General features: G+C 42.2%; 1 protein-coding gene across 6 annotated transcripts in view; it reads right to left on the bottom strand.

Annotated features, from left to right (window-relative positions):
- The window catches only part of SORCS2 (sortilin related VPS10 domain containing receptor 2), a 1,263,434-nt gene that overhangs the window by 228,186 nt on the left and 1,007,665 nt on the right, over window positions 1-27,583 (bottom strand). For all 6 annotated transcript variants that reach the window (XM_033949940.1, XM_033949949.1, XM_033949957.1 and 3 more), the window contains exon 8: window positions 307-396. In XM_033949940.1, the coding sequence (XP_033805831.1) occupies window positions 307-396 (90 nt within the window). The remainder of the gene's footprint in view (window positions 1-306; window positions 397-27,583) is intronic.

Below are 27,583 nucleotides of genomic sequence, written 5' to 3'. Positions count from 1 at the left end.
AATAATCAGAATGTAAACAGGTTAACCATTATGGAAAGAATTTATTAATTAATTACTTAAAAAAACAAAACCATACAACTTATTCTAGAATGGCAAATTAAACCTGCATGTATAACACTGAAAACAAAATCAAAATTTTCCCAGCAGCTTACCTTTTAGTGATAAAATTAACATATTAGAAAGAGAGTGATCGTTCAATAACCAAAACTTACACTGCTGTGTGAGGCTTGACAAGTGCATAATGAAATTTCACCTCAACAGTGTTTTGGATACAACTGAAACAAGCAAATAATTCTGTGTACTCACTTTTGGCAGGGCATACTTTGGAAGTTTCATCTGTACAAAACCATTTCGACGGTAAGACACGTAATATTTGGTCTGATTTTCTGATGATACCTGAGGTGAAAAGAAAAAAACCCAAACCATTTTGTACAGTTTTCATGCCTTTTAATTACCGAATTCTTTAATGTTTTTACCTCTCGTTCCTGTTTGTTATAAATTGAAGTCTTTTGGCTTCTAACTTCCCCTTTTTGTCATATGTCGTTTAGTCCTTAACCCTGTTTTTGTAAATGTATAAAGTTTGATATTTTTATCATTGTACACCTCTCAGAAGTCTGATTGAGCGGTATAAGAAATTTTAATAAACTTGAATCTTTTAATACTGGGACAGACTGGAGGTTCAACAAGCCCAGTATGCTGTTTCTAACAGTGGCCAATCCAGGTCACAAGTATCTGGCAAGATACCAAAACAGTAAAACAGATTTTATGCTGCTTATCCTAGAAATAAGGAGTGGATTTTCCCAAGTCCTTCTTAATAATAACATAACATAACATAACTTTATTCTTCTATACTGCCACAATCATATGACTTCTAGGTGATTTACACTGAAGAGAACTGGACAATCAGCGATTTACAAAATACAAATGGCTTATGGACTTCCCTTTTAGGAAATGATCTAAACATTTTTAAAACCCTGCTAAGCTAACTGCTTTCACTACATTCTCTGACAATGAATTCCAGAGATTCATTGCACCTTAAGTGAAGAAATACTTTCTTCAGTATGTTTTAAATGTAATACTTAGTAGCTTCATTGCAACAGTAAACAAGTGATTCATGTCTACCCATACCACTCCACTCAGTATTTTGTAAACCTCTATCATATCTTCCCTGAGCCATCTCATCTCTAAGCTGAACAGCCCTACCACCTTAGCCATAGGGAAGTCGTCCCATCCCTTTTATCATTTTTGTTGCCCTTCTCTGTACCTTTTCTAATTCTGCTACATCCTTTTTGAGATGCAGTGATCAGAACTGCACACAGTATTTGAGGTGCAGCCACACCATAGAGTGATACAAGGGCATTATAACATTTTCAACTTTGTTTTCCATCCTTTTCCTGATAATTCCTTTTTTTTAAAAATTATTTATTCATTTTAAAATCTTACAGCAAGTGTACAGGAATATGTCATTAATAACTACAATATAACACTTGAAATTCTTTCTCATATAATCCTAAAAACATAAAAATTATACCCCCATCCCACCCACCCTCTTTCAAATATTGTAATCAATCATATCAAAAATATAATATAAACATATAATTTAGTGAATTTTTCAGAAACCCCCCCCATGTGTACATATATTCATCTAAGGAAAATGATGTTTACTCATTACAATATCTTTCCAATGGCCCCCAGATCTTTATAAAATTATTATAGTTCCCTTTCTATATAGCAATTGCTCTTTCCATCTTAAAAATATGGCATAGCGAATTCCACCAAAATGTATAATTGAGATTAGTATAATTTTTCCAGTTATTGGTTATATGCTGAATAGCAACCCCAGTTAAGATTAATAATAGTTTATTATTATGTACTGATATTTGACTTTTTTTCCTTATAGATATGCCGAACAGAATAGTATCATAGGATAATGCAACATGGTTTTCTAATAGACAATTTACTTGAGTCCAAATTGAATTCCAAAATATCCTAATACAGGGACAATAATAAAGTAAATGATCTAGTGTCCCCGCTTTCAGATTACAGTGCCAGCATTTATTGGACTTAGAGCTATCTAATTTTTGTAAACAAATAGGGGTCCAAAACGCTCTATGCAACAAAAAGAACCAAGTTTGCCTCATAGATGCCGACACTGTACATCTCATTCTCCAAGACCAAATTTGTGGCCATTGAGATGCAGAAATTTGTTGCTTAATCTCAATGCTCCAAATGTCTCTAAGACCATTTTTTGGTTTTTTATTCATATATCCAGATATTAATTTATACCACAATGCGGCTTGTTTATACCACAATGCGGCTTGATGTCCCAGAAAGTCTGCTTGGAAGCATAGGAACTCCAGACTATTGATTATTCAAATTTTTCCATTCAGGGAACCCCACCTGAATAGCCTGCTTCAACTGCAACCATTTAAAACTTTGTGATTTATTAAGACCAAATCTATGCTGCAGCTGTGAAAATTCAAGCAGTTTACCTGATAATTCCTAATATTCTATTTGGGTTTTTATAATTATTTATTTATAACCCGCTTAAATACTAAGCGGCTCACAATAAAACATACATAATAATAAAAACAGAAACAGTCATGATACACAAAATTAATTAAAAATTATCCTACTTAGGGTATCTCTTCACCTGTTTTCAAAAGGCCTCTTCTTGCCATGATCTAACTGTCCCAAATTTACTTCAGGCAAATGCTTCAATAAAGAAAAGCATTTTAAGTAATTTCCTAACTTGTAACACATTCCTACACAGTCTAATTATTCCTGATTCACCATTCCACAAAAGTGGTCCTGCAACAGAAAAAGAGGATTTCTGGTGTTAACATAGTTTACCTCATCTCTTTTTCGTATGTCTAATAACATGCAGTTGTCTGACCGTAATGACCTAACGGGTCTATATAAGACCAAACATTTAGTAAAATACTCTGGTAAAGTACCATAAATTCTTTCTTTAAAATTGGAGTGATTATGTTCAAAGCGAGATTTCCCCATTAAAATTCAGGCTGCTGGGAATATCTGTGTATGTGTGCGGATCCAAGATGGCTGCACGTTAGATTGGTTCCTTCTACCTGCTCCACCGAACCGCTAATTGTACCAGAGTTTTTTTCTATATTGTGTGCCGTTCGGCTGGGAATTGCTCATACTAAAAGAATTGCAAATTGCTCATACTAAAAGAAAGGGCGTTCCGAAATTGAATCCCTCCCAGCTCAGAAGCTTGACACCGGTTCAGCAACTAACTCTGGAGCCCTGCTGTGAATGTGGACGATGGAACGCCCAGTTTTTTGGGGCATGAAATATCATTGTCCCCATCGAATGCCAGACCACCACCGTGGCCGACATCAACACGGGTTGCCCCGGTGGTGTTCCCAAGGGTGGAAGTCGCTGCCTTGGGTTCTAGCCTGGAGGGAGGAGCGCCCGTGAAAATGAATGCTGAGAATCTTCAACAGGAGTAATAGTGGGTATTTCGCCGCTTCTAACTCCCCCGGTGGTGACCCTAGAGTCTATTTGGCGGGTCTTGCAGAGGCTTGATGGAACACTGACAAAATCTGCACAAGAGGTACTTAACCTTTCAGAGAAAGTTGATCATTTGTCTAAGAACATTGAAAAGATTAAACAGGACTCCACTGAGCAAATACTACAGATTAATTTAGATATAAAGGGGCTCATAATAAAAAAAAAGTCTAAAAGTGGCCTAAATGGGTACTTGGACGATCAAAAAACCTGGTCGTCCAAGTACCCATAATCAAAGCTGGTTTTAGACGTATTTAAAACCAGCTTAGGCCTTTCCCCTGCCTCTAAATGCATAAAGTGAAAAGAGGCGTTTTTAGAGGAGGGGAAAGGGCAGGAGGTGGGCGGGAGGTGGGCCGACCTAGACCTAGGCGTACAGCAGGTATAACCAAAACTTTAGGCAGGTTGCCTAGTCAGCACTTATACGTTTTGACTTAGACCAAGTCAAAACAGGTATAAGTGCCGAAAAAGGGGCTGCTGAGCCGATCGTGGCTGCTGCGATCAGCTCAGCGGCCCTAGCAACCTGCCTACCCCCTACAGCAATGATTGCGGCAGGAGAGATGGCTCTTCTTCCCTGCCGCGATCATTCCTGTAGCCATCTCTCCTGCAGCAATCCCCCCTTCCCCCCACCTGACAACAATCAGGGCAGGAGGGAGCCCAAGCCCTCTTGCCCCACCAAAACCCCACCCGGCCAATCCGATTGGACCAGGACGGAGCCCAAGCTCTTCTGGCCTGGTGACTGCCCAACCCCCGACTAAGATCGGGGCAAGAGGGAGCCCAAGCCCTCTTGCCCCGCGGCACCGTGACGTTCCCCAACTCAATCGGGGCAAGAGGGAGCCCAAGCCCTCTTACCCCGCGGCATCCCGACCTTCCCCGACTTGATTGGTGCAAGAGGGAGCCCAAGCCCTCTTGCCCCATGGCACCCTGAACCCCCCCTCAACGATTGGGCAGGAGGGAGCCCAAGCCCTCCTGCCCAGGTGAATCCCCTACCCCCCACCCCCACTAAGATACGGGCAGGAGGGATCCCAGGCCCTCCTGTCCTCGACGAACCCCCTCCACGAACGCCCCCCAAACCCCTAATCAGCCCCCCGCTAACCTGTGAGATCACCCCCCACTGACCCCTCGACCACCCCCACCCCCAATCCCCCTCCCTGTACCTTAAATCGTTGGACGGACGGACGGACGGGTGCCAAGCCCGTCTGTCCGGCAGGCCAACCATCCCAGGAATGACTGGCCTTAGGGCCTGATTGGCCCAGGTGGCTCAAACCCCGCCCACAGGTGGGGCCTGAGGCGCCTGGGCCAACCGGAATCGGCCCAGTAGCCTTAAGCTATGCGGTTTACAATAGTTAAAAATACAACAAAACTGAATAAAACTAGAAAGTTAAAAGCCAATAACTAAAAAAAACCCTAAACAAATCTGATTGTTACATAATAAAATATTGCAAATCAGCTACCTAAATACTTCAAAAACAGATATGTATTTAGATGTCTGCTAAATTCCCCATAAGTATCAGTAAGCAAATTCCCCATAAGTATCAGTAAGCAGAAGCAGTTGTTCTAGATCTTTGCCCCATAATGCTGCCTGATATGAAAAAAGATATTGATGATGTTTTTTAAGTTTACATCCTCTAACCGGCGGAAAAACAAAATTCAGGTGTGAGCTTCTCTTATGTCTGTTGGTTGCAAAAGAGAAGAGCTCAGTTATGTATTTAGATGCTAAACCAAATGAAACTTTAAAACAAAGCATGCATGAGACATGTGTATTTGTTCATTGGCTGTGCGTCCCTGACATCAGAGGTAGGCAGTGGTCATAATAATGTGATTTGACCATGTATCAATTTCCAGATAAATGTGTGGCCAGTCTTCTTGAAAACAAGTATCTCAAACTTAATACAAACTATACATTTATAATCTTGCTTACAACTTAGGGCTCCTTTTATGAAGCCGCATTAGCAGCTTTATCGCATGTACCTTTTTAGCGCACGCAAAACCCTGCGCTAGCCGAAAAACTACCGCCTGCTCAAGGGGAGGCGGTAGCGGCTAGTGCGGCCGGCAAATTAGCGCGCGCTATTACGCGCATTAAACCGCTAACGCGGCTTCGTAAAAGGAGCCCTTAGTCCCTGGCAACATTATTTGATCAGAGAAGCCCATAGGGAGATGACATATTAACTGACAAACACAAACAGAACCCAAAGGATTTTATTTTCATTTCAATTTAACTGCTGTCTCTCATATATGACTGCAAATAAAATGACATTTCGAGGGAGATTCATTTGCAGAGCCTGGAAAAAAAAAATACGAGAAGATAAATGGGAGCACATTCTCAGATGAAATGATCAAATATTGTCTAGTCTCAGCCTGTAAAGTGAACCTGCCTTGTCAGCAGCAGCTACACTGCATCCTAGCCAGGTTTGCATGTTGTACTATTGTAATGCCACTCTGATAGTTCCCACAGCATTAATTTACTCTGAGGATATGATATCATGTACAGACAAATTAATGCGACCTATAGTTTATAATTCATGATAAAAAAAGCATTCAATAGTCTCATACGTTTATATTTTCTTAGGGCTCCTTTTACTATGCTGCGTTAGGGCTTTAACGCGCGGAATAGCGTGCGCTAGAATGCACCGCACGCTAGACACTAACACCAGCATTGAGCTGGCGTTAGTTCTAACCGCGTAGTGCGGGGTTAGCGCACGCTTATCTGCTGTGCGCGCTAAAAACGCTAGCGCACCTTAGTAAAAGGAGCCCTTGGTGTAGTTTGAAAGCACTTCTAAACCCTTCCAAGGTCTCTTGCTTACAAGAAAGAGGAACCACACTGTGCCTAGAATATATTGTCGTCCAGCTGCTCAAGGCTGCCAATATCATGCACTGTTGTGTCCTCCACCTCAACCTCCTTTGGCCACTCTCCTCTGCTGGCTTCCCTATAAGACCCTCATTCTTCACCTCCTCTTCCTCTGATGACATAAGAACATAAGAAATGCCTCCACCGGATCAGACCTTGGGTCCATCTAGTCCGGCGATCCGCACACGCGGAGGCCCAGCCAGGCCTACCCTGACAAATACCTTAGTTACTCGTATCCCTCAATGTGTCTTTCAAGAAGATGTGCATTAGAGAATGACACGGTGACAAAATTCATCACCGTTCCCGTCCCCGCAGATAACCATGGGAAACCATCTTCATGTCATTCTTTAAGGAGAGAGGGAAGAATCAGAGTATGAATGGCCACAACCACTGACCCGCAAGCTTTGCTTTGAAGAATGCTGGTGTAGAAGGACTGAGGTTGAAATAGACACTAGAAAATGACATGGAATTATTTCCCGCGGTTATCCGCGGGGACGGGAACGGTGATGAATTCTGTCACCGTGTCATTCTCTAATGTGCATCCAACTTGCCCTTAAATCCTTGAATGGTGGCTTCCTTCACAACCTCTTCCGGGAGAGCGTTCCAGGCGTTCACTACTCGTTGTGTGAAGCAGAACTTTCTGACATTTGTCCTGGCCCTGTCCCCCCACAGCTTCAGTCCATGACCTCTTGTCTGAGTCACCTTTGACATTGTGAATAAAGTTGTTCCCTGCCTGCCTCTCTCCACACCCTCTTTTCCATGGTCTTTCTCCTCTTTGGATGCTGCTTTCTCCAGACCTGGGTCATCTTTATTGGCATGTAATGATTGCTGCTAGCCTTGTGAACTTGGCAGGGATTGGCTCTTTCCTCCTTCCTGTCTTCCTTTCCAGACAAGTGCTCTGATGCAGAATCTGCATTTCTAAGGACTAAGCCGTGACAATGTTAAAGTCTGGTGACTCATGGTTGCACAACAACTATCTGAAGCTGTGGAATCTAACAGCAGGTAATAGACCTTCAATATTGCTTTGTGACCAGGTTTGGGAAAGCATGGTCCTTGAAGGCAACAACTCAGTCAGATTTTCAAGAATTCCACAATTTATTTATTTTGATTTATATCCTGTCCTCCCAGAAAGCTCAGGATGGGTTATAGAAGAACATGCATAGTTTCAAAGACAGCAGGGAACATAAGAATAGCCATACTGGGTCAGACCAATGGTCCATCAAGCCCTGTAGCTCGTTCTCACAGTGGCTAATCCAGGTCACTATTACCTGGCCAAAACCCAAGGAGTAACAATATTCCATGCTACCGATCCCTGTTGACTTACTAAGTTTCAAAAAAGGGAACATTCATGGTGAGAAAACATAGGGGACCTATCTATAACTAACTAAACTAAACCTTAAGTTTATATACCGCATCATCTCCACGGATGTTGTGGAGCTTGGCACAGTTTACAAGAACTTAAAATATAGGAAGAGAAGGAAAAAAAAGGTTTATATGAACTTATATATAGAAGAGAAGAGTAAGGGGGGATAGAATTAAATTTTAATGAAAAGCCAGGTTTTCAGTTGCTTGCGGAAGAATTGGAGGGAGCCCAGGTTCCGCAGCGGGGTAGTAAGGTCGTTCCAAAGACCTGTGATTCTGAAGAGAAACCTAGGAATTTACATGAATATGCATGAGATCTGTTTATATACAATGGAAGCAGTGCATGAAAATCAATATCATGTATGTTCTTGTGGAAATCTTGAAAACCCGACTGGGTTGTAGCTCTTGAGAACCATGGTTGCCCTCCTCTAGGCTAAACAGACTGAAGCCCTAGTATGACCTTTTTGCTACTCCCACTCTGTGATCCTCTGGACTAGTGCAGTGTTTCATCATCATTATTTTTTTTTGAGAGGACCTCTGGTCATGGTTATGGCTAGTGAGTCAAGCAGCTGACTGACATCAGGGTTACCTTGATCTCCACCTTCACTAACAGCTATATGAGCTATTAGACTTGATGTCTGATTTTGTATAAAAGGCAATATATTAAATCTTTACAAATAAATAAATGTTTCTCGGAACTAGATGAGGGGATTTCTCCGTTTAGAAGGTGAGCTGGGTTGTTCCTTTGTGAGTACAGCTGGGTCAATAGTAACTTATTTTCATATTGCATCCACTCAGTAGCCCTTCCTCAGCCCCAGTAAAATTCTGATCCCAGTGGGAGGTGGTGTTTTCTCTCAGGGCTACCTGCTTATCACAAGCATGTGGGCTTTTTGATATCATATACACTTCTCCCTCCGTATTCGCTGTGATAGGGGATTAACAGTACAGTGAAAGATTAGAGAAACTGGGCCTTTTCTCCCAAAACAGAGGAGATTGAGAGGGGACATGATCGAAGCATTCAAGGTACTGAAGGGAATAGACTTAGTAGATAAGAACCGGTTATTCACCCTCTCCAAGGTAGGGAGAATGAGAGGGCACTCTCTAAAATTGAAAGGGGATAGATTCCGTACGAACATAAGGAAGTTCTTCTTCACTCAAAGAGTGGTAGAAAACTGGAACGCCCAAACACCCTCCAGGGATTCAAGACAAAGTTAGACAAGTTCCTGCTGAACCAGAACGTACGCAGGTAGGGCTAGTCTCAGTTAGGGTGCTGGTCTTTTACCAAGGGCCGCCGCATGAGCGGACTGCTAGGCACGATGGATCACTGGCCTGACCCAATAGCGGCAATTCTTATGTTCTTATGTAACAGAACCGCAAATACTGAAAAACCGCAAATAACATTTTTATATGTTATTTGCTGTTTTCTATTAAAAACCATCGTGAATATAGTGAAACCGCAAATAACATGCTGGGAGACCTGGCCTGTTCCTAAAGGAGAGGCAAAACAAGGTGAAGAAAGTGCTGGGAATCAGCGATTTTCTCTGTAAACACTTGGAATCATCGATTTCTCTAAGCAAGCTGATGTAATTTGGGGGGAGGAGCCAGCAAGCTAAAAACCGTGAATAATCAAAACCGCGAATGCTGAAACTGCGAATACGGAGGGAGAAGTAAGTGTAGACACGATCAGACACATCCAGAGGCTTCCATTCACATTTACCAGCTCTGACTCCTATTGCCACTTCCTTCTGGGCTATGATGCTCATCCTGTCAGCATTCATCCTCTGGCTAGGCCAGGGTGGGCAACTCTGGTCCTCGAGGGCCGGAATCTAGTTGGGTTTTCAGGATTTCCCCAATGAATATGCATGAGATCTATTTGTATACACTGCTTTCAATGCATATTCATTGGGGAAATCCTGACAACCCGACTGGATTCTGGCCCTTGAGGACCGGAGTTGCCCACCCCTGGGCTAGGCACTGAGAAAAGATGGTGTTCCCCTCCTAGGAGGAAGGAGTCCACTGCTCCAGAGTTTCTCTCTTTGCCTCTGATAGCCCTTTTGGGGCTGATTTTATAAAGGGGGCTTAAAGTTAGGCATCTAACATAATTGGCAAAATACCCTTAATAGCCTCAATAATTGGAAAAAAAATTTAATTGGTCAATAGGTGCCTATCTGATTATATAAAAGATAGCCACCTATCACATAGCGCTTAATGTCACCTAACGCCTAAGTGGTTGTTTCTATGAGTGACGTGTAACTTAGGCGCCACTACGCACGATTCTCCAAAACCTTAGGTGCCTGAAATGTAGGCCTTCAAAACCCTGGCCTACATTTCAGGCGCCCAAGTTTTTTACTTACATAACATTTAGAAGAAGAGAAGAGCTAATACATATATGCACACACCATTAATAATTTATTAACCAACCTTACTTTTTTCATAAATATTATAAATATATTGAATATACCACCCTCTGACTTATAACAAACACCTATTTCAACAGACAACCCAGGCAAATGCCCTTGTTGCCCCGAAAACCTGGATAATCAGTTCCACATTGTCCAGTGTTTTATTTAAAATGTCCTTGCCAAACTGGTGCTTCATGGATTAAACTCCTGCTTTCATTTTGTCAGTTATTATTCAAGAGAGAACAAGATCTTATCATGAAAGCAATAGTTTGCAATATTGAAAGCAATAGTTTAATCTATTAAGCACCAGTTTGGCAAATACATTTTATTTATTTTTTTAACATTTTTATTATTTTATCAAATTACAATAGTGTAATACATTTAATTGAAAATAGCAAAATATTATAGAGAATACACTATTTCAAACAAATAATATATAGAATCATAACTATACCCAACAATTATTAATATTAGCAATACTAAACAACTTTAATATGAAAATTTAATATCCATTTTCCCAGTACCTTTCCCTACCCTACCCCCCCCCCCCCCGTCCCATCCCAGATGTGTAATGAAAAAACTCAGAAGGCAATATATTATCTTTTAATGTGAAGCAGCAAATAAAGCATATTTTAAATAAAACACTGGACAATGTGGAGCTGATTAGCCAGGTTTTCGGGGCAACAAGGGCATTTGCCTGGGTTGTCTGTTGAAATAGGTGTTTGTTATAAGTCAGAGGGTGGTATATTCAATATATTTATAATATTTATGAAAAAAGTAAGGTTGATTAATAAATTATTAATGGTGTGTGCATATATGCATTGATTATTATCTTCTAAACGTATATTATGTGGTTAAACAAAAAACAGGGGAAGATTTGTATTTGAATACGTCCGTTAGCAGTATTGATAAGTGTTTACTTAGGCGCAGCTAGCCACAATTCTGTAAATGGCACCCAAGCATGATTGACACATGGCTGGCACCATATTTGTAGGCCCCGGCCAATTTAGGTGCCATTTATAGAATCAGCCCCTTTGTGTTTGCCCCTGTGCCTGCAATGTCAGCATATACAGAACATACAGTTATGCACATTTGCAAAGATACATGCTGATGAATGTGCACCTTGCCAGAGACGCATATTTGTTAAACTCCCCCTGCTATGTGCACCCTTCCCACATACTCACACTTTGTAGAATGTATGTGCACACCAAAGCACCACCATTTTCGGGTATGCCAGTACTTTTGGTGCCCTTTATAGAAATGCCCTGCACATGCATATAATCTTCAAGAATTTTCCTCATATTGGCTAAATTCCACTTCTGGATGCATCCTGTGCATCCTGGTCAGTTCTCTGTAATTTCTTCTATGTATAAAATGAGAATCTGATTGATGCTGTTTAATTGTGGAAATTCTGTTTAATTGCTAGGACATTGTTCATAAGTTCTTCAACTGGCCATATTTTTCATTTCTTTCTTCTTTTTTTTTTTTTCTTTCTTTTTGCAATATAGATAGATGCCAAATTCTGTCAAATGACAGTCATCTCTCAAATTTGTTACCATGCAGGCTTTTCCATTGTAGATCTGCCATTTCTCCTTCTATATTTCTTGACCCATGCTTCTTTTGATGAGGCATCCCTTGAACGTTCGTAAGAAAAGACCTATGCAACCTGCATAGAGCTTTCTCATGTGGATCAAAGTGGAACGCCAGTCACAGCTCTGTTTCACCGGAAAGAGACAGATTCACAAAAATACTTCAGACCTTCTTTTCTGAGCCGTTCATTTATCTTTTCAGGGCTGATGTTTCTTTTATTGTCAGTACTGGCAGCCAGCGACGTCCTGCTGGGGGAGAAGCGTGATTGCAGCTCAGATTAGGGATGCAGGTCTTTCTGCAACACTTAGGGTTACCATAAGGTTCCAGAAAAACGAGGATGGATTGAGTCATCTGGGTTTTACTTTTCATGGAACTAAACCCAAATGTCTCAAGAACATAAGAATTTCAATGCTGGGACAGACCAAAGGTCCATGAAGCCCAGTATCCTTTTTCTAACAGTGGCCAACCCAGGTCCCAAATATCTAGCCAAATCGCAAGTAGTAAAACAGCGCTAACACCAATAACATCTGCCCTGGACTCCGAATCCCCACACTGATACGCACCAGAAATCCCCCTCTCAAGAAAAACCCCCGAAAAGTCAACCAAGATTCTCTAAAGCCCCTGCCCCTTGCCAATCTTCCCAACACTGCCTTGGACTCTCTCACCCCAGTCCCGACACTTTATTGCAATGCCAGATCCGCATGCAATAAGACCCAAATCTTGAAAGACCTTCTAGACGAGCTCGACCCTGGATTCCTGTGCATCACGGAATCATGGATCGCCAAAGATGATCTATTCACACAAAACGAACTCCTCCCCCACGGTTACCAAGGCCTTTTCTCTCCCAGACCCAATCGAAAAGGAGGTGGTCTGGCACTCCTCTACAAATCCTTCTTTGACGTCCAGCTCCTTGAGACGGGCACCCACGCTTCTCTAGAATATTTGCTTGCCTTAGTCAGCGACGAACTCTGCTCCCACCCACTGGGCATCCTGCTACTATACCGCCCACCCACCCCTTGGACCAAATCCTCCAATCTCGTCTTTGAGACCATAACTAATGCCTTCCTTAAATTTCAAAGACTTCTGATCGTTGGTGATATCAATCTCCACCTTGACGACACCAACAACAAGGACTCGACTGAATTCAACAACTTCCTTACCTCTCTAGGCTTCCCCTCACCCACCCCATCCCCAACCCACGAAAAAGGGCACACTCTAGATTTCACCACTTTCCTTTATCTTACCGCCTTCAAAACTTCAACCGACGACACTCGCTGGGAACAAGTCCCTTGGTCTGACCACTTCTTAGGGACTACCTGCCTCCCCATCTTCATGTCAAGTCTCGACTCCCCACCCCACTCCTCTCACTCCATAACCTTCCGCAAAAAAACCTCGAGCAATCTATTCTGGTCCAATTTCCTCAACCAACTCTCCTCTAACCCTAGACCTACAGACCCTGAATCCCATTGGCGCAACTGGACCGCCCTTTCCGAGTCCACCTACCATTCCCTTGCTCCAATATCCACTAAAACCATCTCCTACCCCCGAAAGGCCCCCTGGTACTTACCTCTTCACAGAGAATTGAAACAGAAATGTCGCGCTTTGGAGTGCAAATGGAAAAAAATCTAAATCCCCTTCTGATAGACAGACCTGGAGGGTCAATTTTAAACTTTACAATTCAACACTAAAAAAAGCCAGGAAGAACTTCTTCGGAGACAAGATCTCTAGATCCAACAACCAGATCAGTGCGCTGTTCAACATCTGGCGCACCCTAACTACAAAAAAAGACCCATCCTTGCTCCCACCGTCTCCATCAGCCGATGCCCATCCACAGTCTCCTACAATTCCCTGACCTCTACTGACCTCAACCCTACCTTACCTATATCCAACCCCATCCCTGCTGACAGATCCTGGACCGTCTTCGAGCTTGTCTCCGAATCACAAGTCTCCAAACTCTGCCTCAAACTAAAAACTTGCAAGTGTATTTTGGATCCTTTCCCCTCCTATCTATTCGAGAATATCCCTACACAGGCCATTGCTTCCCTCACCGAACTTATAAACTCTGCCCTAACACTGGGCCTTTTATTCTCCGACATGGGACACATTTCACTGTCCCCTCTACTGAAAAAGTCCGACATTGATCCCTCCACTCCATCAAATTACCATCCTATAGCAAACATCCCTCTCCTAACCAAGCTATTAGAATCCATCATATCCACCCAACTCTCATCCTACCTAGAAAGATTCTCTATTCTCCTACCCCACCAATTCGGCTTCAGACCCAACTTCAGCACCGAATCCCTCTTGGCCTCACTAATCTCTAAGGTGCAACAACTCCATTCTCGCAACAAATTTGCTGTTCTCCTTCAATTCGACCTCTCCGCAGCCTTTGATGTCATCTACCACGACATCCTAATCTTCCAACTCTCCGAAATAGGCATAAGCTCCACAGTACTAGACTGGTTCTCGAAATTCCTATGCGTCCACTCCTACACCGTTAACACAAATGGTATCGTATCCCCCCCTGGAAGTCGAAATGTGGAGTCCCGCAAAGCTCACCCCTCTCCCCTAACCTTTTCAACATCTACATGTCCTCTCTGAAACTCCTTCATCTATCCCCCCTAGAAACTCTCTACTCCTACGCTGATGACATCCTCATCCTTCTCGAGACCGACTCGAACCTCTCCAACCTTGCTGTGAACTTATCCACATGTATAACGAATCTCCAATCCTGGGCCCAATCTGTACAAATGAAACTGAACGAGTCCAAAACAAAACTACTTTGGCTCGGCCCAATTTTAGAACATCTACCCACCTCCATCCCGCTACCTTCCGGCCCCACTCTTCAGCTTGACTTTTCAAGCAAAGTCCTAGGCATCGTCATAGACTCCTCTCTCTCCTTCAATGATCACCTCAACTCCCTGGTAAAAAAATGCTTCTTTAGCCTTCATATGTTGAGGAAAGTGAGATCCTACTTTCATCATTCTCATTTCACCGTCCTCGTTCAATCCACCATCCTCTCTAGACTGGACTACTGCAACTCCATTTATATAAGCCTAACTAAGAAAAACCTCCATAGACTTCAGCTAATTCAGAACGCCGCGGCCAAGCTTATTTTCGCAAAAGGCAAGTTCGATCACGTCTCCCCACTCCTCTCTAAGCTTCACTGGCTCCCAGTATACTCCAGAGTCCTCTACAAATGTGCCTGCATAGCCTTCAAGATCCTACATGGCGTCCTTCCTCCCGTTATCCCATTCTTTTGGAATTCCTCAAACCCACACTCCACCAGACCCTCCCAAAAAATGAAACTATCTTTCCCCTCTATAAAAGGTATATCACGCGCAGGAAAACTTGGAACATCCCTCCCCTTTAGAACCATAGAACTCTGGAACAACCTCTCATCCCCGCTCAGAAATTCAAGCTCCTTTCAATCCTTCCGCAAACACTTGAAAACTTGGCTCTTTTCTAAAATCTAATCACCTCTTGTTCTCTAGTACCCTGTCCCTCTCTATCTTCTTAGCCCTCTCCCTTATCCCTTCATTATAGTTCCTTTTCCTCTTAACTTCTGTAAACCGTGCCGAGCTCTGCGCTTGCGGAGATGGTGCAGTATACAAACCTAAGGTTTAGTTTAGTTTAGTTTAAAACAGATTTTATACTCTTATCCTAAGAATAAGCAGTGGATTTCCCCAAGCCATCTCTTTTAGGAAATTAACCAACCCTTTTTTAAACCCTGCTAATCTAACTCCTCTTTTTTCTAGAGCCATATGGTAACCCTAGCAATACTGCTCTGTCAAGGAGGCAAGCACATACAAAGGACAATGTTCAGAAACAAGAAAGGCTTTCACTCCAAGCATACATTTGTAAAAAGCTATGTGGCAAGCACTGTCCCCTCTTCCAACTGCATTGTTATCAGTGGGGAGAGGGGATATTGTTTCAATACAAGCAATACCCAGGTTAAGAATGAGTTACATTTTTAAAGCTGTTCTTAAGTTGGATTTGTATGTAACTCAGAACTTGTAGATTTTAAGATTCTTGCTGCTTACCTCTGCTCCCAGCTGACAAAAGGGCCAACTGTACCAGTGTTCCCTCTAAGGTACAGCATGCACAACCACACACTGTTCTTAATGTGGCCATGCATCATTCCTGAATCTGCTACAGAAGAAATGTAGGAGTCTATGCCATTGAAAATGCTACTCAGTGAAATCAAACAAAACCACAACCGCACTCTTAAGTATGAGTTGTACTTAAGTTGGGTGACTGTAACTTGGGAACTGCCTATATTGTGTTTTCATTAGCTAGGGAAAAGCAGGTTCCTTGGAGTCCTGCAGAGTTTGCCTGTTCTTCACTATTGAAAATGTGATAGTGAAATAGCACCTCCCATCGCCAGGACTGTAGGCCCTGCTCAGCTTATTAAGGGAATAAAGTCATTAGGTTAAGTCTCTCGCTCCTTTGTATACATCTTTACTTCTAATTGAAATGAACTACCAGTTGAGATCAGATCTACTTTTTCTCTTTAAAAAATATCTAAAGACTTTTCTCTTTCAAAGAATTGTTATTTAAGTAATTCTATTTGAAGAAACTATTACAACCTCTTTAGTGTGTAAACTGAGTCGAGCCTCTGTTGACTAGAGGATGATCCTGTATATAAACCAAAAGATTGGATTGGATTGGACTGCGCCGGCCCACGCTATTCAGCTTGATAAAAGAGGTCCTAAATGTTTAGGTGCCCTAAGAGGAACTGAATACACTTCCCTACTTATTTGTGTCTAGAAAGTCCAATATTCAGACCATATCAGACAGCCCAGTTATCTCCCGCGGCTGGCAGCAAGCCTGGAAATTGAATGTCAGAGTCTGTCATAGGGGAAAACACCCTCCAGGGATTCAAGACAAAGTTAGACATTCTGAACCAGAATGTACACAGGTAGGGCTAGTCTCAATTAGGGCACTGGTCTTTGACCAGAGGGCCACCGTGTGTGCGGACTGCTGGGCATGATGGACCCCGGGCCTGACCCAGCAGCAGCGCCAGCAAGTTATGTTTCTGGGAACAAAGTTCTAGTTGAGATATTCCTGTAAATGTGTTATCTCATTAGAAAATAAGATTCATATGTAGTAGTAGATGACGGCAGATAAAGACCCGAATGGTCCATCCAGTCTGCCCAACCTGATTCAATTTAAATTTTTTTTTTTAAATTTTTTCTTCTTAGCTATTTCTGGGCAAGAATCCAAAGCTTTACCCGGTACTGTGCTTGGGTTCCAACTGCCGAAATCTCTGTTAAGACTTACTCCAGCCCATCTTACTCCGAAATCACCCCCACGGCAACAGAAGCGTTTAACCTGATGGAACAATGGACCACAGAATTCAAACTGAAGCTTAATTCAGATAAAACTAAATTCTTCATAGCCTCCCCACACCCACATATCACCACAACACCACTACGCATTAACAATCTTAACTACCCTATTCAACCTACAATGAAGGTTCTGGGGGTAATACTGGATCAAGGTCTAACTATGAAAGACCATGTGGACTCCCTAGTCAGAAAGGGGTTTTTTACTCTCTGGAAACTTAGGTCCATTAGAGCATACTTCGACGCTTCAGCATTCAGAATTCTGGTACAATCCCTAATACTAAGTCACATTGATTATTGCAACATTACCCATCTGGCAATCACCCGGAAGCAAATGCAGAGACTACAACTGATACAAAATGCAGCAGTCAGGTTGATCTTCAGACTGAAGAAGTCCGATCATATAACCCCTTCCTACCGACTCCTGCACTGGCTGCCAATGGAGGCACGTACGAAGTTCAAACTGGGATGTCTCTGCTTCAAGGTATTATCCGGTCTAGCCCCTAAATATATAACAGACCTCTTCTCATTCCCAACCAACAGACATGAGAGAAGAGCACACCAGAAATTCGTTTCCCCACCAGCCATAGGATGCAAATATAAGAGACACCATCAACAACTTCTATCATACCAAGCAGCCTTATGGGGCAAAGACTTGGAAAAACTAATTACACACACAAACAATTATGGTGAATTTAGGAAACACCTAAAAACATACCTGTTCTCGAAATACCTAGGTGACGAATCAGGACAATAGCCCCCATCGCAATCCCTTCCCAAATTAGATCTTGTAAACTGTTAACCTCTAATCTCTAACTATGAATGTTCCTTTCAATTTATGGAATTTTTCTAATTCGTTGTAAATCGCATGGAACTTCACGGTCCTGCAGTATATAAACTGTTGATATTATTTGCATTGTTGCTACTATCAGACATTCACTGCTACACTCTGTAATTCGATGTCTGCACAGTTTCTCTTCATTGTAAACCGCCTAGAAGTCGCAAGATTGTTGGCGGTATATAAGAATAAAGTTATTATTATTATTATCTACACCCTCCCAGCCATTGAAGCCCTCCCCTGCCCATCCTCCACCAAACGGCCATACACAGACACAGACCGTGCAAGTCTGCCCAGTAACTGGCCTAGTTCAATATTTAATATTATTTTCTGATTCTAAATCTTCTAAATATGTTCTATGAAGTGTCACAGTTACCATTTTTCTTGGAAGTCAAAGGGTTTACTAATTTGGATTCATGAAGGTGATTATTGCTGCTGTGCCTCTGTTATACTGAGCTGACTTGACTACAGATAGGGCTTTTTTTGTTTTGTACCGTTTTCTTGGCTTCTCTTTTCTTTAAGAATTCTCTAGCTTCCTCTAATATCATGCACTTGGTCTCCTCCTGCTATGAGAGATTGATTTTTGAATTTCTGTTATTGAGTTTCTTTAATATATTTCTTTTGGATTCACCACAGAATTTCACATTTCTAGCCCAAAGGCTGTTTTTTACTTTGATATAATATTTGAAATACATTAAAAAAAAGAAAAGAAAATTATATACCTACTACATTTATTTTAACTCTTTCAGCAGTTAGACATTGGCTCTTTAGGCCACATTTTAGGCACTCTTAAGGAGTTTGATTTCTAAAATGTGATAAGGTTTTACACTTACCGCACAATATCAGAAAAATTAACATGTCTAAAACCTGCTCTGCATTTATTACACAGGAAAGACACCACGCAGCACTACATTATAAGGGGAAGTCTATAAATGATGCTTAACATTGTGCATGGAATTTAATCGCATGCAATTTTATTGGAGCCAGAAATTGGGTGCTAGCAGTCAATTACTGGCGTTAATAGGCAACAATTTGAATTTACACACTTATCTTCAAGTTTATTAAAATTTTTGATTGAACGCCTATCACAGATTCTAAGCGTTGTACATAAAAAAAGGGATGTAATTTTAAAAAACAAAACTTATATAAAAAAAAAACAGATGACGCAAGTTGGATGCACATCTTCTTGCAGATCATATTGAGGGATACGGGAAATCCGGGTCTCCAAAAAGGAGCACCTAAATGGGCCTCCGCGTGTGCGGATCGCCGGACTAGATGGACCTTGGTCTGATCCGGTGAAGGCGTTTCTTATGTTCTTATGATAACGGACTCACAGATACAAAAGGAGGAGGGTATAACTACAAAAAAAAAAAGAAAGTAAACATGTAAAGGGAAAAACGTGAGGATAGGTTTCAAAGATTTTACTCAATCAAAAAGAGCAGTGTTACAGGGGGAGTAGTGGATGTCAGTGAAGTGACTAAATACCCCCTCCCTCTCCATTATTCTAAGTCCCCTCTTTCCTTCCTGTTTACCAAGCCCTTCTTCCTTCCATTGGAGTTCCTTTCTTTGTTTTTAATTCCTGTAAACCGTGTCGAGCTCCACTTCCGTGGAGATGACGCGGTATATAAACTTAAAGTTTAGTTTAGTTTAGTTTAAAGATTCACTCACAAATCTTTCAGCGTGCAACTGAAAGGTGGTGTGGCTATGGGCTGGGTATGTGAGTAGTCAGAACTGTTCAGTAAAGATGTGCACACTATTATAGTATTCAGGGGATCTGTGACTAATTTAGGCATGGGGATTTATACCAAGTTTCAGTTGGTATAAATCCTCGCATCTTAAGTTTGGCAGTGATCCCCAGTATTAGGCGCTATTCTATAAACAGCACCCAACTTGGGAGCACTGTTTATAAGAACATAAAGGCGTAAAGGGGCAGATGTACATTTTAGGGGGGCTCGTGTGGTGCAGTGGTTAGAGCTACAGCCCCAGCACCCTGGGGTTGTGGGTTCAAATCCCACACTGCCCCTTGTGACCATGGGCAAGTCACTTAATCCCCCAGTGTCCCAGGTACATTAGATAGAGTGTGAGCCCACCGGGACAGATAGGGAAAAATGCTTGAGTACCTGAATAACTTGTAATTTACATAGAATTGTAGGATATGTGGAATATAAATAATTAAATTTTTTTTTAAAAACACCTTCCAATTCGCTATTTTCAAAACCCATTATCTAGATGGATTTCTATGGGGGTTGTCCACAGTATGTCTAACTCTCAATGGGCAAGTTAGAGGCATGGTTTGGACAGGACTAGTGTAGGCTTATGATTTGGATGTTTTAGAAAACATCAAGGGCACAGTTTAGATATTTGGGGTTTAGACCTGTTTTAACAAAGAATAAGGGCCATATTCTACAAATGGCACCATATGTTAGCAGCAGTAGGCGCCCTACCGCTGCCTAACCTAATTGTTTTAAGTGGCTTTAATCAGCAAGGCAATTGACTGCATTGTTTAAAACTGATAAAAACTCATTTTTTAAAAAAGTAGGCACCAAGAGGCATCTACAGTGTAGACATCAGTAATGTGTCTACAGCAGGATGCCTAACAATGCCTAAGTGGGTGTGGTTAGGGGCGGAGCAGGACTTAAGCACGATTCATTAAAGAACTTAGACACCTGCAATGTAGGTTAGTAAAATGCAGGCCTACATTGCAGACCTACATAGGCATCATTAGCTGTGATTCTGTTAACGACACTTAAGGATGATAGACACATAGCCTCTCAACCTACAGCACCTGGTATTCCCAGGTGGTTTCCCATCCAGGTAATAGCCAATAATAAGAGCAGACCTACTCAGGGTGGCCAGGCTGTAAAAGGAAGGGATAAAGTCATTGACATCTGTTGACCCCAGCTATGGACGGGGTTAAAGACTACAAACAGTGATATTGGTGAGAACCGCCTTCCTATCTGTATGAAGGGATATTTCACCCACCCAGGAGTTTATCCTTCATCTTTTCACAAAAGCCAGCATTCAGCATTCAGGGACCCCTTTCTTATGATTGATGACAACATCTATCAACATTAATACTATGGACAGGTTTGGGCTTTTTTTTGCTTTTTATTTCACTTCTTTTAAACAAACTTGTACTGGAATGCTCATTAAAGGAACTTTTCATATTAAAGCCACTCTAATATTTTTCTCTGTCTAACTCTCTATTACAGTATTATCTCAATAGCCTCAATAGCAGGGAACCCTTAACTGTGAACCCATTAGATAACATAAGGAGAGATGGAGAGTATTTTGGTCATAGACATTACAGAATAATTATGTATCTGCCTATGAGTGACCCTCAGTCTTAAAAACCATGAGGATTACTACATAATATGGCACCTAATCAGGGATCCTGTCCAAAGAGCTTACTCCATTCTTTGGAATTTTACACTTTGAATTGTTGCGGACCATTTTCTGTCCCATACATCTGCTTCCATAATTTGGCATCCAAGCAAAGGGACAACCTCTTGAAGAGCGTACTATTTTGCCATTTTTGTGGTTTTCACAGTAAATTAAAATTTACCTTTTTATCCATCCATAAGAACATATGAATAGCTTAACTGGGTCAGACCAATGGTCCATCTAGCCCAGTATCCTGTCTTCATGGAGGCCAATCCAAGTCACAAGTACCAGGCAAAAACCCATTAAGTAGCAACATTCCATGCCACCGATCCAGGGCAAGCAGTGGCTTCCCCCATGTCTGTCTCAACAGCAGACTATGGACTTTTCCTCCAGGAACTTGTCCAAACCTTTTTTAAAACCAGCTACATTAACTGCTCTTACCACATCCTCTGACAACACATTCCAAAGCTTAACTATTCCCTGAGTGAAAAAATATTTCCTCCTATTGGTTTTAAAAGTATTACTCTGTAACTTCATTGAGTGTTCCCTAGTCTTTGTACATCTTGATGCAGAAAAAAAAAAAAAAATCGAACCACTTGTATCCATTTTACACCACTCAGGATTTTGTAGACTTCAATCATATCTCCCTTCAGCCATCTCTTTTTCTAAGCTGAAGAGCCCTAACCTCTTTAGTCTTTCCTCATACGAGGGGCGTTCCAGCCCCTTTATCATCTTGGTTGCTCTTCTTTGAACCTTTTTTATGCCACTACTGTATATCTTTTTTGAAATAAGGAAACCAGAACTGAATGCAATACTCAAGGTGAGGTCACATCATAGAACAATACAGAGGCATTATCTTAGTCTTGTTTACCATCCCTTTTCTAATCATTTCTAGCATCTTTGCTTTTTTGGCCACCGCCGCACATTGGGCGGAAGGTTTAAGCATATATTCTATGATGACACCCAGATCTTTTTCTTGACCGTTGACCCCACAAGGTGGACCCTAGCATCCGGTAACTATAATTCGGATTATTCTTCACTTTTGGCCACATTAAATCTCGTCTGCCATTTGGACCGCCAGTCTTCTAATTTCCTAAGGTCTTCCTGCAATTTTTCAGTCTGCATACATTTTAACAACTTTGAACAGTTTAGTGTCATCTGCAAATGTAATCACCTCACTCGTAGTTCCAATATTACACTGAGCTCTAAAACACTAATGTACCTACAACAGGTACAAGACAACAAGTGGGACTTCTTCAGATCTCTACACAGAAAGTACATCCTATATAATATAACCCTAAGCGCGCATGCGCACTTAGGGCCATGTTTTCTGATCCGTGGCTGAATTCTATTTTAGAATGCAGCGGCAGGGAACACTTTGGCCATTCCTCTCCTCCTGTCCTGACTCAATGTAAGGCCCGCTGTTTGTCGTCGTCCCCCCCTCCGCGTGCACCCCTCCCAGCCGCATCCGAACCCCCGTTGACCCTCCCATCCGACTCTCCCACCGCGAGACGACTGACAAACCTCCTGGCTCCAGCGGCGTCCGCAGCATTCTAAATACTCTGCTTCGGGGCCTTCTACTGCCCTGATTTCCTCTGCTGCGTCCCTGATGACATCATTGGGGACGTAGCAGAAGAAATCAGGGCAGTAGAAGGCCCCGAAGCAGCGTATTTAGAATGCTGCGGACGCCGCTGGAGCCAGGAGGTTTGTCGGTCATCTCGCGGTGGGAGGGTCGGGTGGGAGGGTTAGTGGGGTCAGCTGCACGGCTGCGGTTGTGGCGGGGCGGGGGGAGGGGAAATGGAAAGATGCTACTCAAGGGTTCTACTGCACAGGGAGATGGGAGGGAGGGAGGCAGGCAGGCAGGCAGGCTTTGGAGGTGGGGGTGGGACAAAGTCTGAAAGGCAGTGAGGGGGACAGAGGAAGGAGGCACTGGGGGCACTAAGGACACAGGATGGTGGGACTGGGGGCACTGAGGACATAGGAAGGGGCACTAAGGACATAGGAGGCAATGCGGGCACTAAGGACATAGGAAGGGGCACTAAGGACATAGGAAGGAAGCACTGAGGGCACTAAGGACATAGGATGGAACACTAAGGACATAGGAAGGAGGCACTGGGGGCACTAAGGACATAGGAAGGAAGCACTGAGGGCACTAAGGACATAGGATGGAACACTAAGGACATAGGAAGGTGGCACTGGGGGGCACTAAGGACATAGAATGGGACACTAAGAACATAGGAAGGAGGCACTGAGGGCACTAAGGACATAGGAAGGGGGCTGCAGAGAGACAGGTAGGCAAGGCACAACAGAGAAATACATGCAGGCAGGGGGACAGGGAGACAGAAAGAAAGACAGACAGACAGACAGGGGGCCAGGGAGAGACACAGACAGAAAGAATGATAGACAGCTTCCAAGGAGAGAGAGACAAAGAAAAAAAAAAGATAGACAGACATTTACTCTAGCACCCGTTAATGTAACGGGCTTAAACACTAGTGTAAATAGAATACCACATCTTAGTCATACACAAACACAGACTCTCACAAAATACAGAACAAGGGATCAGAAATTAAAAATAGAAATATGAAAGCAAAAACTGAATGGGGAATCCCAAGAAATCATAAGAACAGCCATATAGAGTTAGACTAATGGTCCATCTAGCCCAGTATCCTGTTGCCAACAGTGGCCAAACCCATGTTACCAATCCCAGGGCAAGCAGTGGTTTCCCCCATGTCCGTCTCAATAGAAGACTTTGGACCTTTCCTCTAGGAACCTACCCAAACCTTTTTTTTTTAACCCAGTGACTTTAGCCACTGTTACCACATCCACTAGCAGTGAGTTCTAGAGCTAATACTCAGTATGTACTACAACAGTAGAGAAACACAACATATTGAAACTGATCTTTGGTATTAATAGCATTATGTAGATTGCATCTCTTGAACAATTTTGTCGGCTATTCCTTATTATTACTATTTTCACATATTGTGTATGAAGCTCATATCACTCTTGTACTATGTATGTAATATACTATCTGATGTGGTGGTTTTATTTGTCTCTATGCCTTCTGTTGTGCATTTGGTTTTCTGTATCTTACTATTAAAATAATAAAACTTGTTGAACTGCCCCCCCCCCAGTATTCTATTAATTGAGTGCTCTACAAATAGCACTAAGAGCTCCTTTTACGAAGGTGCGCTAGGGCCTTAACGCGAGGAATTGCACGCGCTAAATTGCTGCGCACGCTAGCCGATATCACCTCCTTTTGAGCAAGTGGTAGATTTCTGGCTAGCGCGCGCTAATACGGTGCGTGCACTAAATAAAACCGCTAGCGTACCTTCATAAAAGGAGCCCTAAGAGTACGCTTAACACAATATCTACCTGACACATGTTAAACACTCATTCATTTGTATGAATAGGTAAAGAAGCTTATTTTCTATCTTCCCTTTTCTATGGAGAATTATTTATCACCTTTATGAAGAGATTCATCCAATTTTAGTATGCAGACACTAATATCTTTCTAGAGCATGCTAAGTCCCAACAAAATAGTTGGCTATTTTTAGACTGCACACAAATGTCTTATTGAATAGGCCCCCAAATATGTAATTCCTATTAAATACTATGAAATCTTGTTGAAAATCCACTAGATACAATAGGCCCAATGTTCAGGCTAGTTAGACAGCCAGGAATGGCTCCTGGAGTTTCAAGTTTTTCAAGTTTCAAGTTTTATTGGGATTTGTTATCTACGCAATATCATATATTTCAATGCGTATAACAATTGTTTTTAAAATAACAATTAACAAATTGGGGAGGACAAAACAAGATAATATAGACAAATTTTGGCATTCTATTACAAACTGGTACAAAAGACAAAAGGGGTGAACTACAAATTTTTTAAGAAAAGAAACATTTAAGGAAAAAAACACATATGGTAGGATCTCAAATCCAAGATATAAAGTGAAATAAAGAGTATTTTGGCTATCTACCGATTTTCAGTGGGGGATAGTCGGCTATCTCACGCTGAATATCTCGATGTCTGGACTGGCTGGTGACCGGCTATGTGACATAGCTGGTCACCGCCAATATTCAGCGGCTCACCAGCTAAGTTTGGCAGCCTAAGACAATTGCCTAAAATGGTGGATTTATCATTGGCTGTTGAAACTTAGCTGGGTAGCCACAGAATACTGGCATATTTATTTATTCAATTTTCTATATTGTTCTACCTGGGGAGTTCAGAACAGTTTACATGAATTTATTCAGGTGCTCAAGCATTTTTCACCTGTCTGTCCTGGTGGGCTCACAATCTATCTAATGTACCTGGGGCAATAAGGGGATTAAGTGACTTGCCCAGCATCACACGGAGCAGCATGGGTTTGAACCCACAACCTCAGGATGTTCAGGCTGTAGCATTAACCACTGCAAACACACACAAAAAAAGAGCCAACAACCCCAAGGTGAATAACAACAGAAGAAAAAAGTGGAGAGGGAACTGTACCCATCAACCGTGACGGTGTTGAGTTTCAAATCATTTATTAAATACAACACATTTGCAAATAATTATCAGTCCACACAGTATACCCTTTAGTCACGTGGTCTATCTTGTGAATCCTTTCAGACTCTCTTATACATACTCGACATGGTCTGTGTTTCGGCTACAACACTAAAGCCTGCGTCAGATGGAAATGAAACACTGAATCTATGGGGAAAAAAACTATGCGATCACGAAGCTAACGTTTCGCTCAAGGTGCCGCATAGCTGGACTTTTCACAGCGTGAAAAGCAAAATCAACCCCTGTGCCACACTCTCCCCAGCTATGTCTCAGCTGACCAAAAATAGACCAGAAATTCAATGCTGGTGCCTTGATATAGCATCAGCAATGAATTTCCAGTATCACTGTGGACTGTGGGAAATCACTAGCAATCTCCTGCGGTCTGAATATGAGCCTGAATAAGTACATATATATACAGTATATACCTATATCCTATCTTGTCGACTTCAAGAAAAATCCATAGACATTTTATTACAGAATGGCAACAGCATAAAACGAGTTTATTTCTGACAACTATGTCATTTCTAAGTCTCTGTGGCAGAATAAAACAGTAAAGGCAATCGATCAATGCCAACCACTTTCTATAGAAATCTAACACAGTAATTTATAACTGGTTCAGAGAAATCTGAAGCCTCAGGGTACTGTTTTCCCTGGCGCTTCATCCCCTTCAAGTAATTCAGATGTATTTTATTTCCAAGAGACATGATTTTGCTGTCACTGGCACAGGCCAGAGCAGCTTTGCAAAAGTAGGCAAAAATTTCATCTAAACACCACTCCATTTAAGAATATTTAGAACAATCCTACAAACAACCTTACTAGCAATCCTGTACATATCAAACTTATGCTCATAACTTTAATTGATTGTTACAGCTACCCAACCACATCCCAATACCCAGATGCAGCAAGATTCAGACAAGTGCAACGATCATGATGCCAGCTGAAGAAGCCTAGGAGAGAATTGACTGATTACACTTTTCAAGTGATGTTTGATGGCATCTATCCTCTAGACTAGGGGTAGGCAATTCCAGTCCACGAGAGCCACAGGCAGGTCAGGTTTTCAGGATATCCACAATGAATATATACGAGATGGATTTGTATGCACTGCTTCCTGGAGATGCATATTTTTTGTGGATATCCTGAAAACCTGACCTGCCTGTGGCTCTCAAGGACCGGAATTGCCCTAAAAAAAAAAAAAAAATCAACAAAGAGAGGCACTGGAGACATCACAACCAACCTTTGGACACTGAGAGGAGCATAATTTAAAAAACCGTCTAAGTCCCCTTTTGGCCTAAGGCCTTAAACATTGAAAGTAGAAGCAGGGAAAATGTCCATTATCAAAAAAAACATCCAAAAGGTTTTTTTTAAAAATAATGGCCTGCCTCTACGTTCAGCTGTTTAAACGCCCAGACCACCACTACGTATAAACTTACACCATATAATCAACCTAAAAAAAGCCTAAGTCTCAAGCGCCCAAAACAAGGGCTTTTAGGCGAAGGAGGAGCCAGCTCTTCGCCTAAAAGCTGGATTCTGTAACCGGTGTCTGTCAAAAAGAACACCGGTTACAGAATACATCGCCCCCCCTCCCTACAATAATCCGGGCAGGAGAGAGCCCAAGCCCTCCTGCCCCAGCGACTCCCCAAATCCATGACTCGATTGGGGCAAGAGGGAGCCCAAGCCCTCCTGCTCCGGCGACTCCCCGAACCCCCGACTCGATCGAGGCAAGAGGGAACCCAAGCCCTCTTG

The sequence above is a fragment of the Geotrypetes seraphini genome, chromosome 1, assembly GCF_902459505.1.
Source record: "Geotrypetes seraphini chromosome 1, aGeoSer1.1, whole genome shotgun sequence".
Taxonomy (NCBI): domain Eukaryota; kingdom Metazoa; phylum Chordata; class Amphibia; order Gymnophiona; family Dermophiidae; genus Geotrypetes; species Geotrypetes seraphini.
Note: the sequence above shows the minus strand (reverse complement) of the source record. Positions and strands in the feature narration are given on the sequence as shown.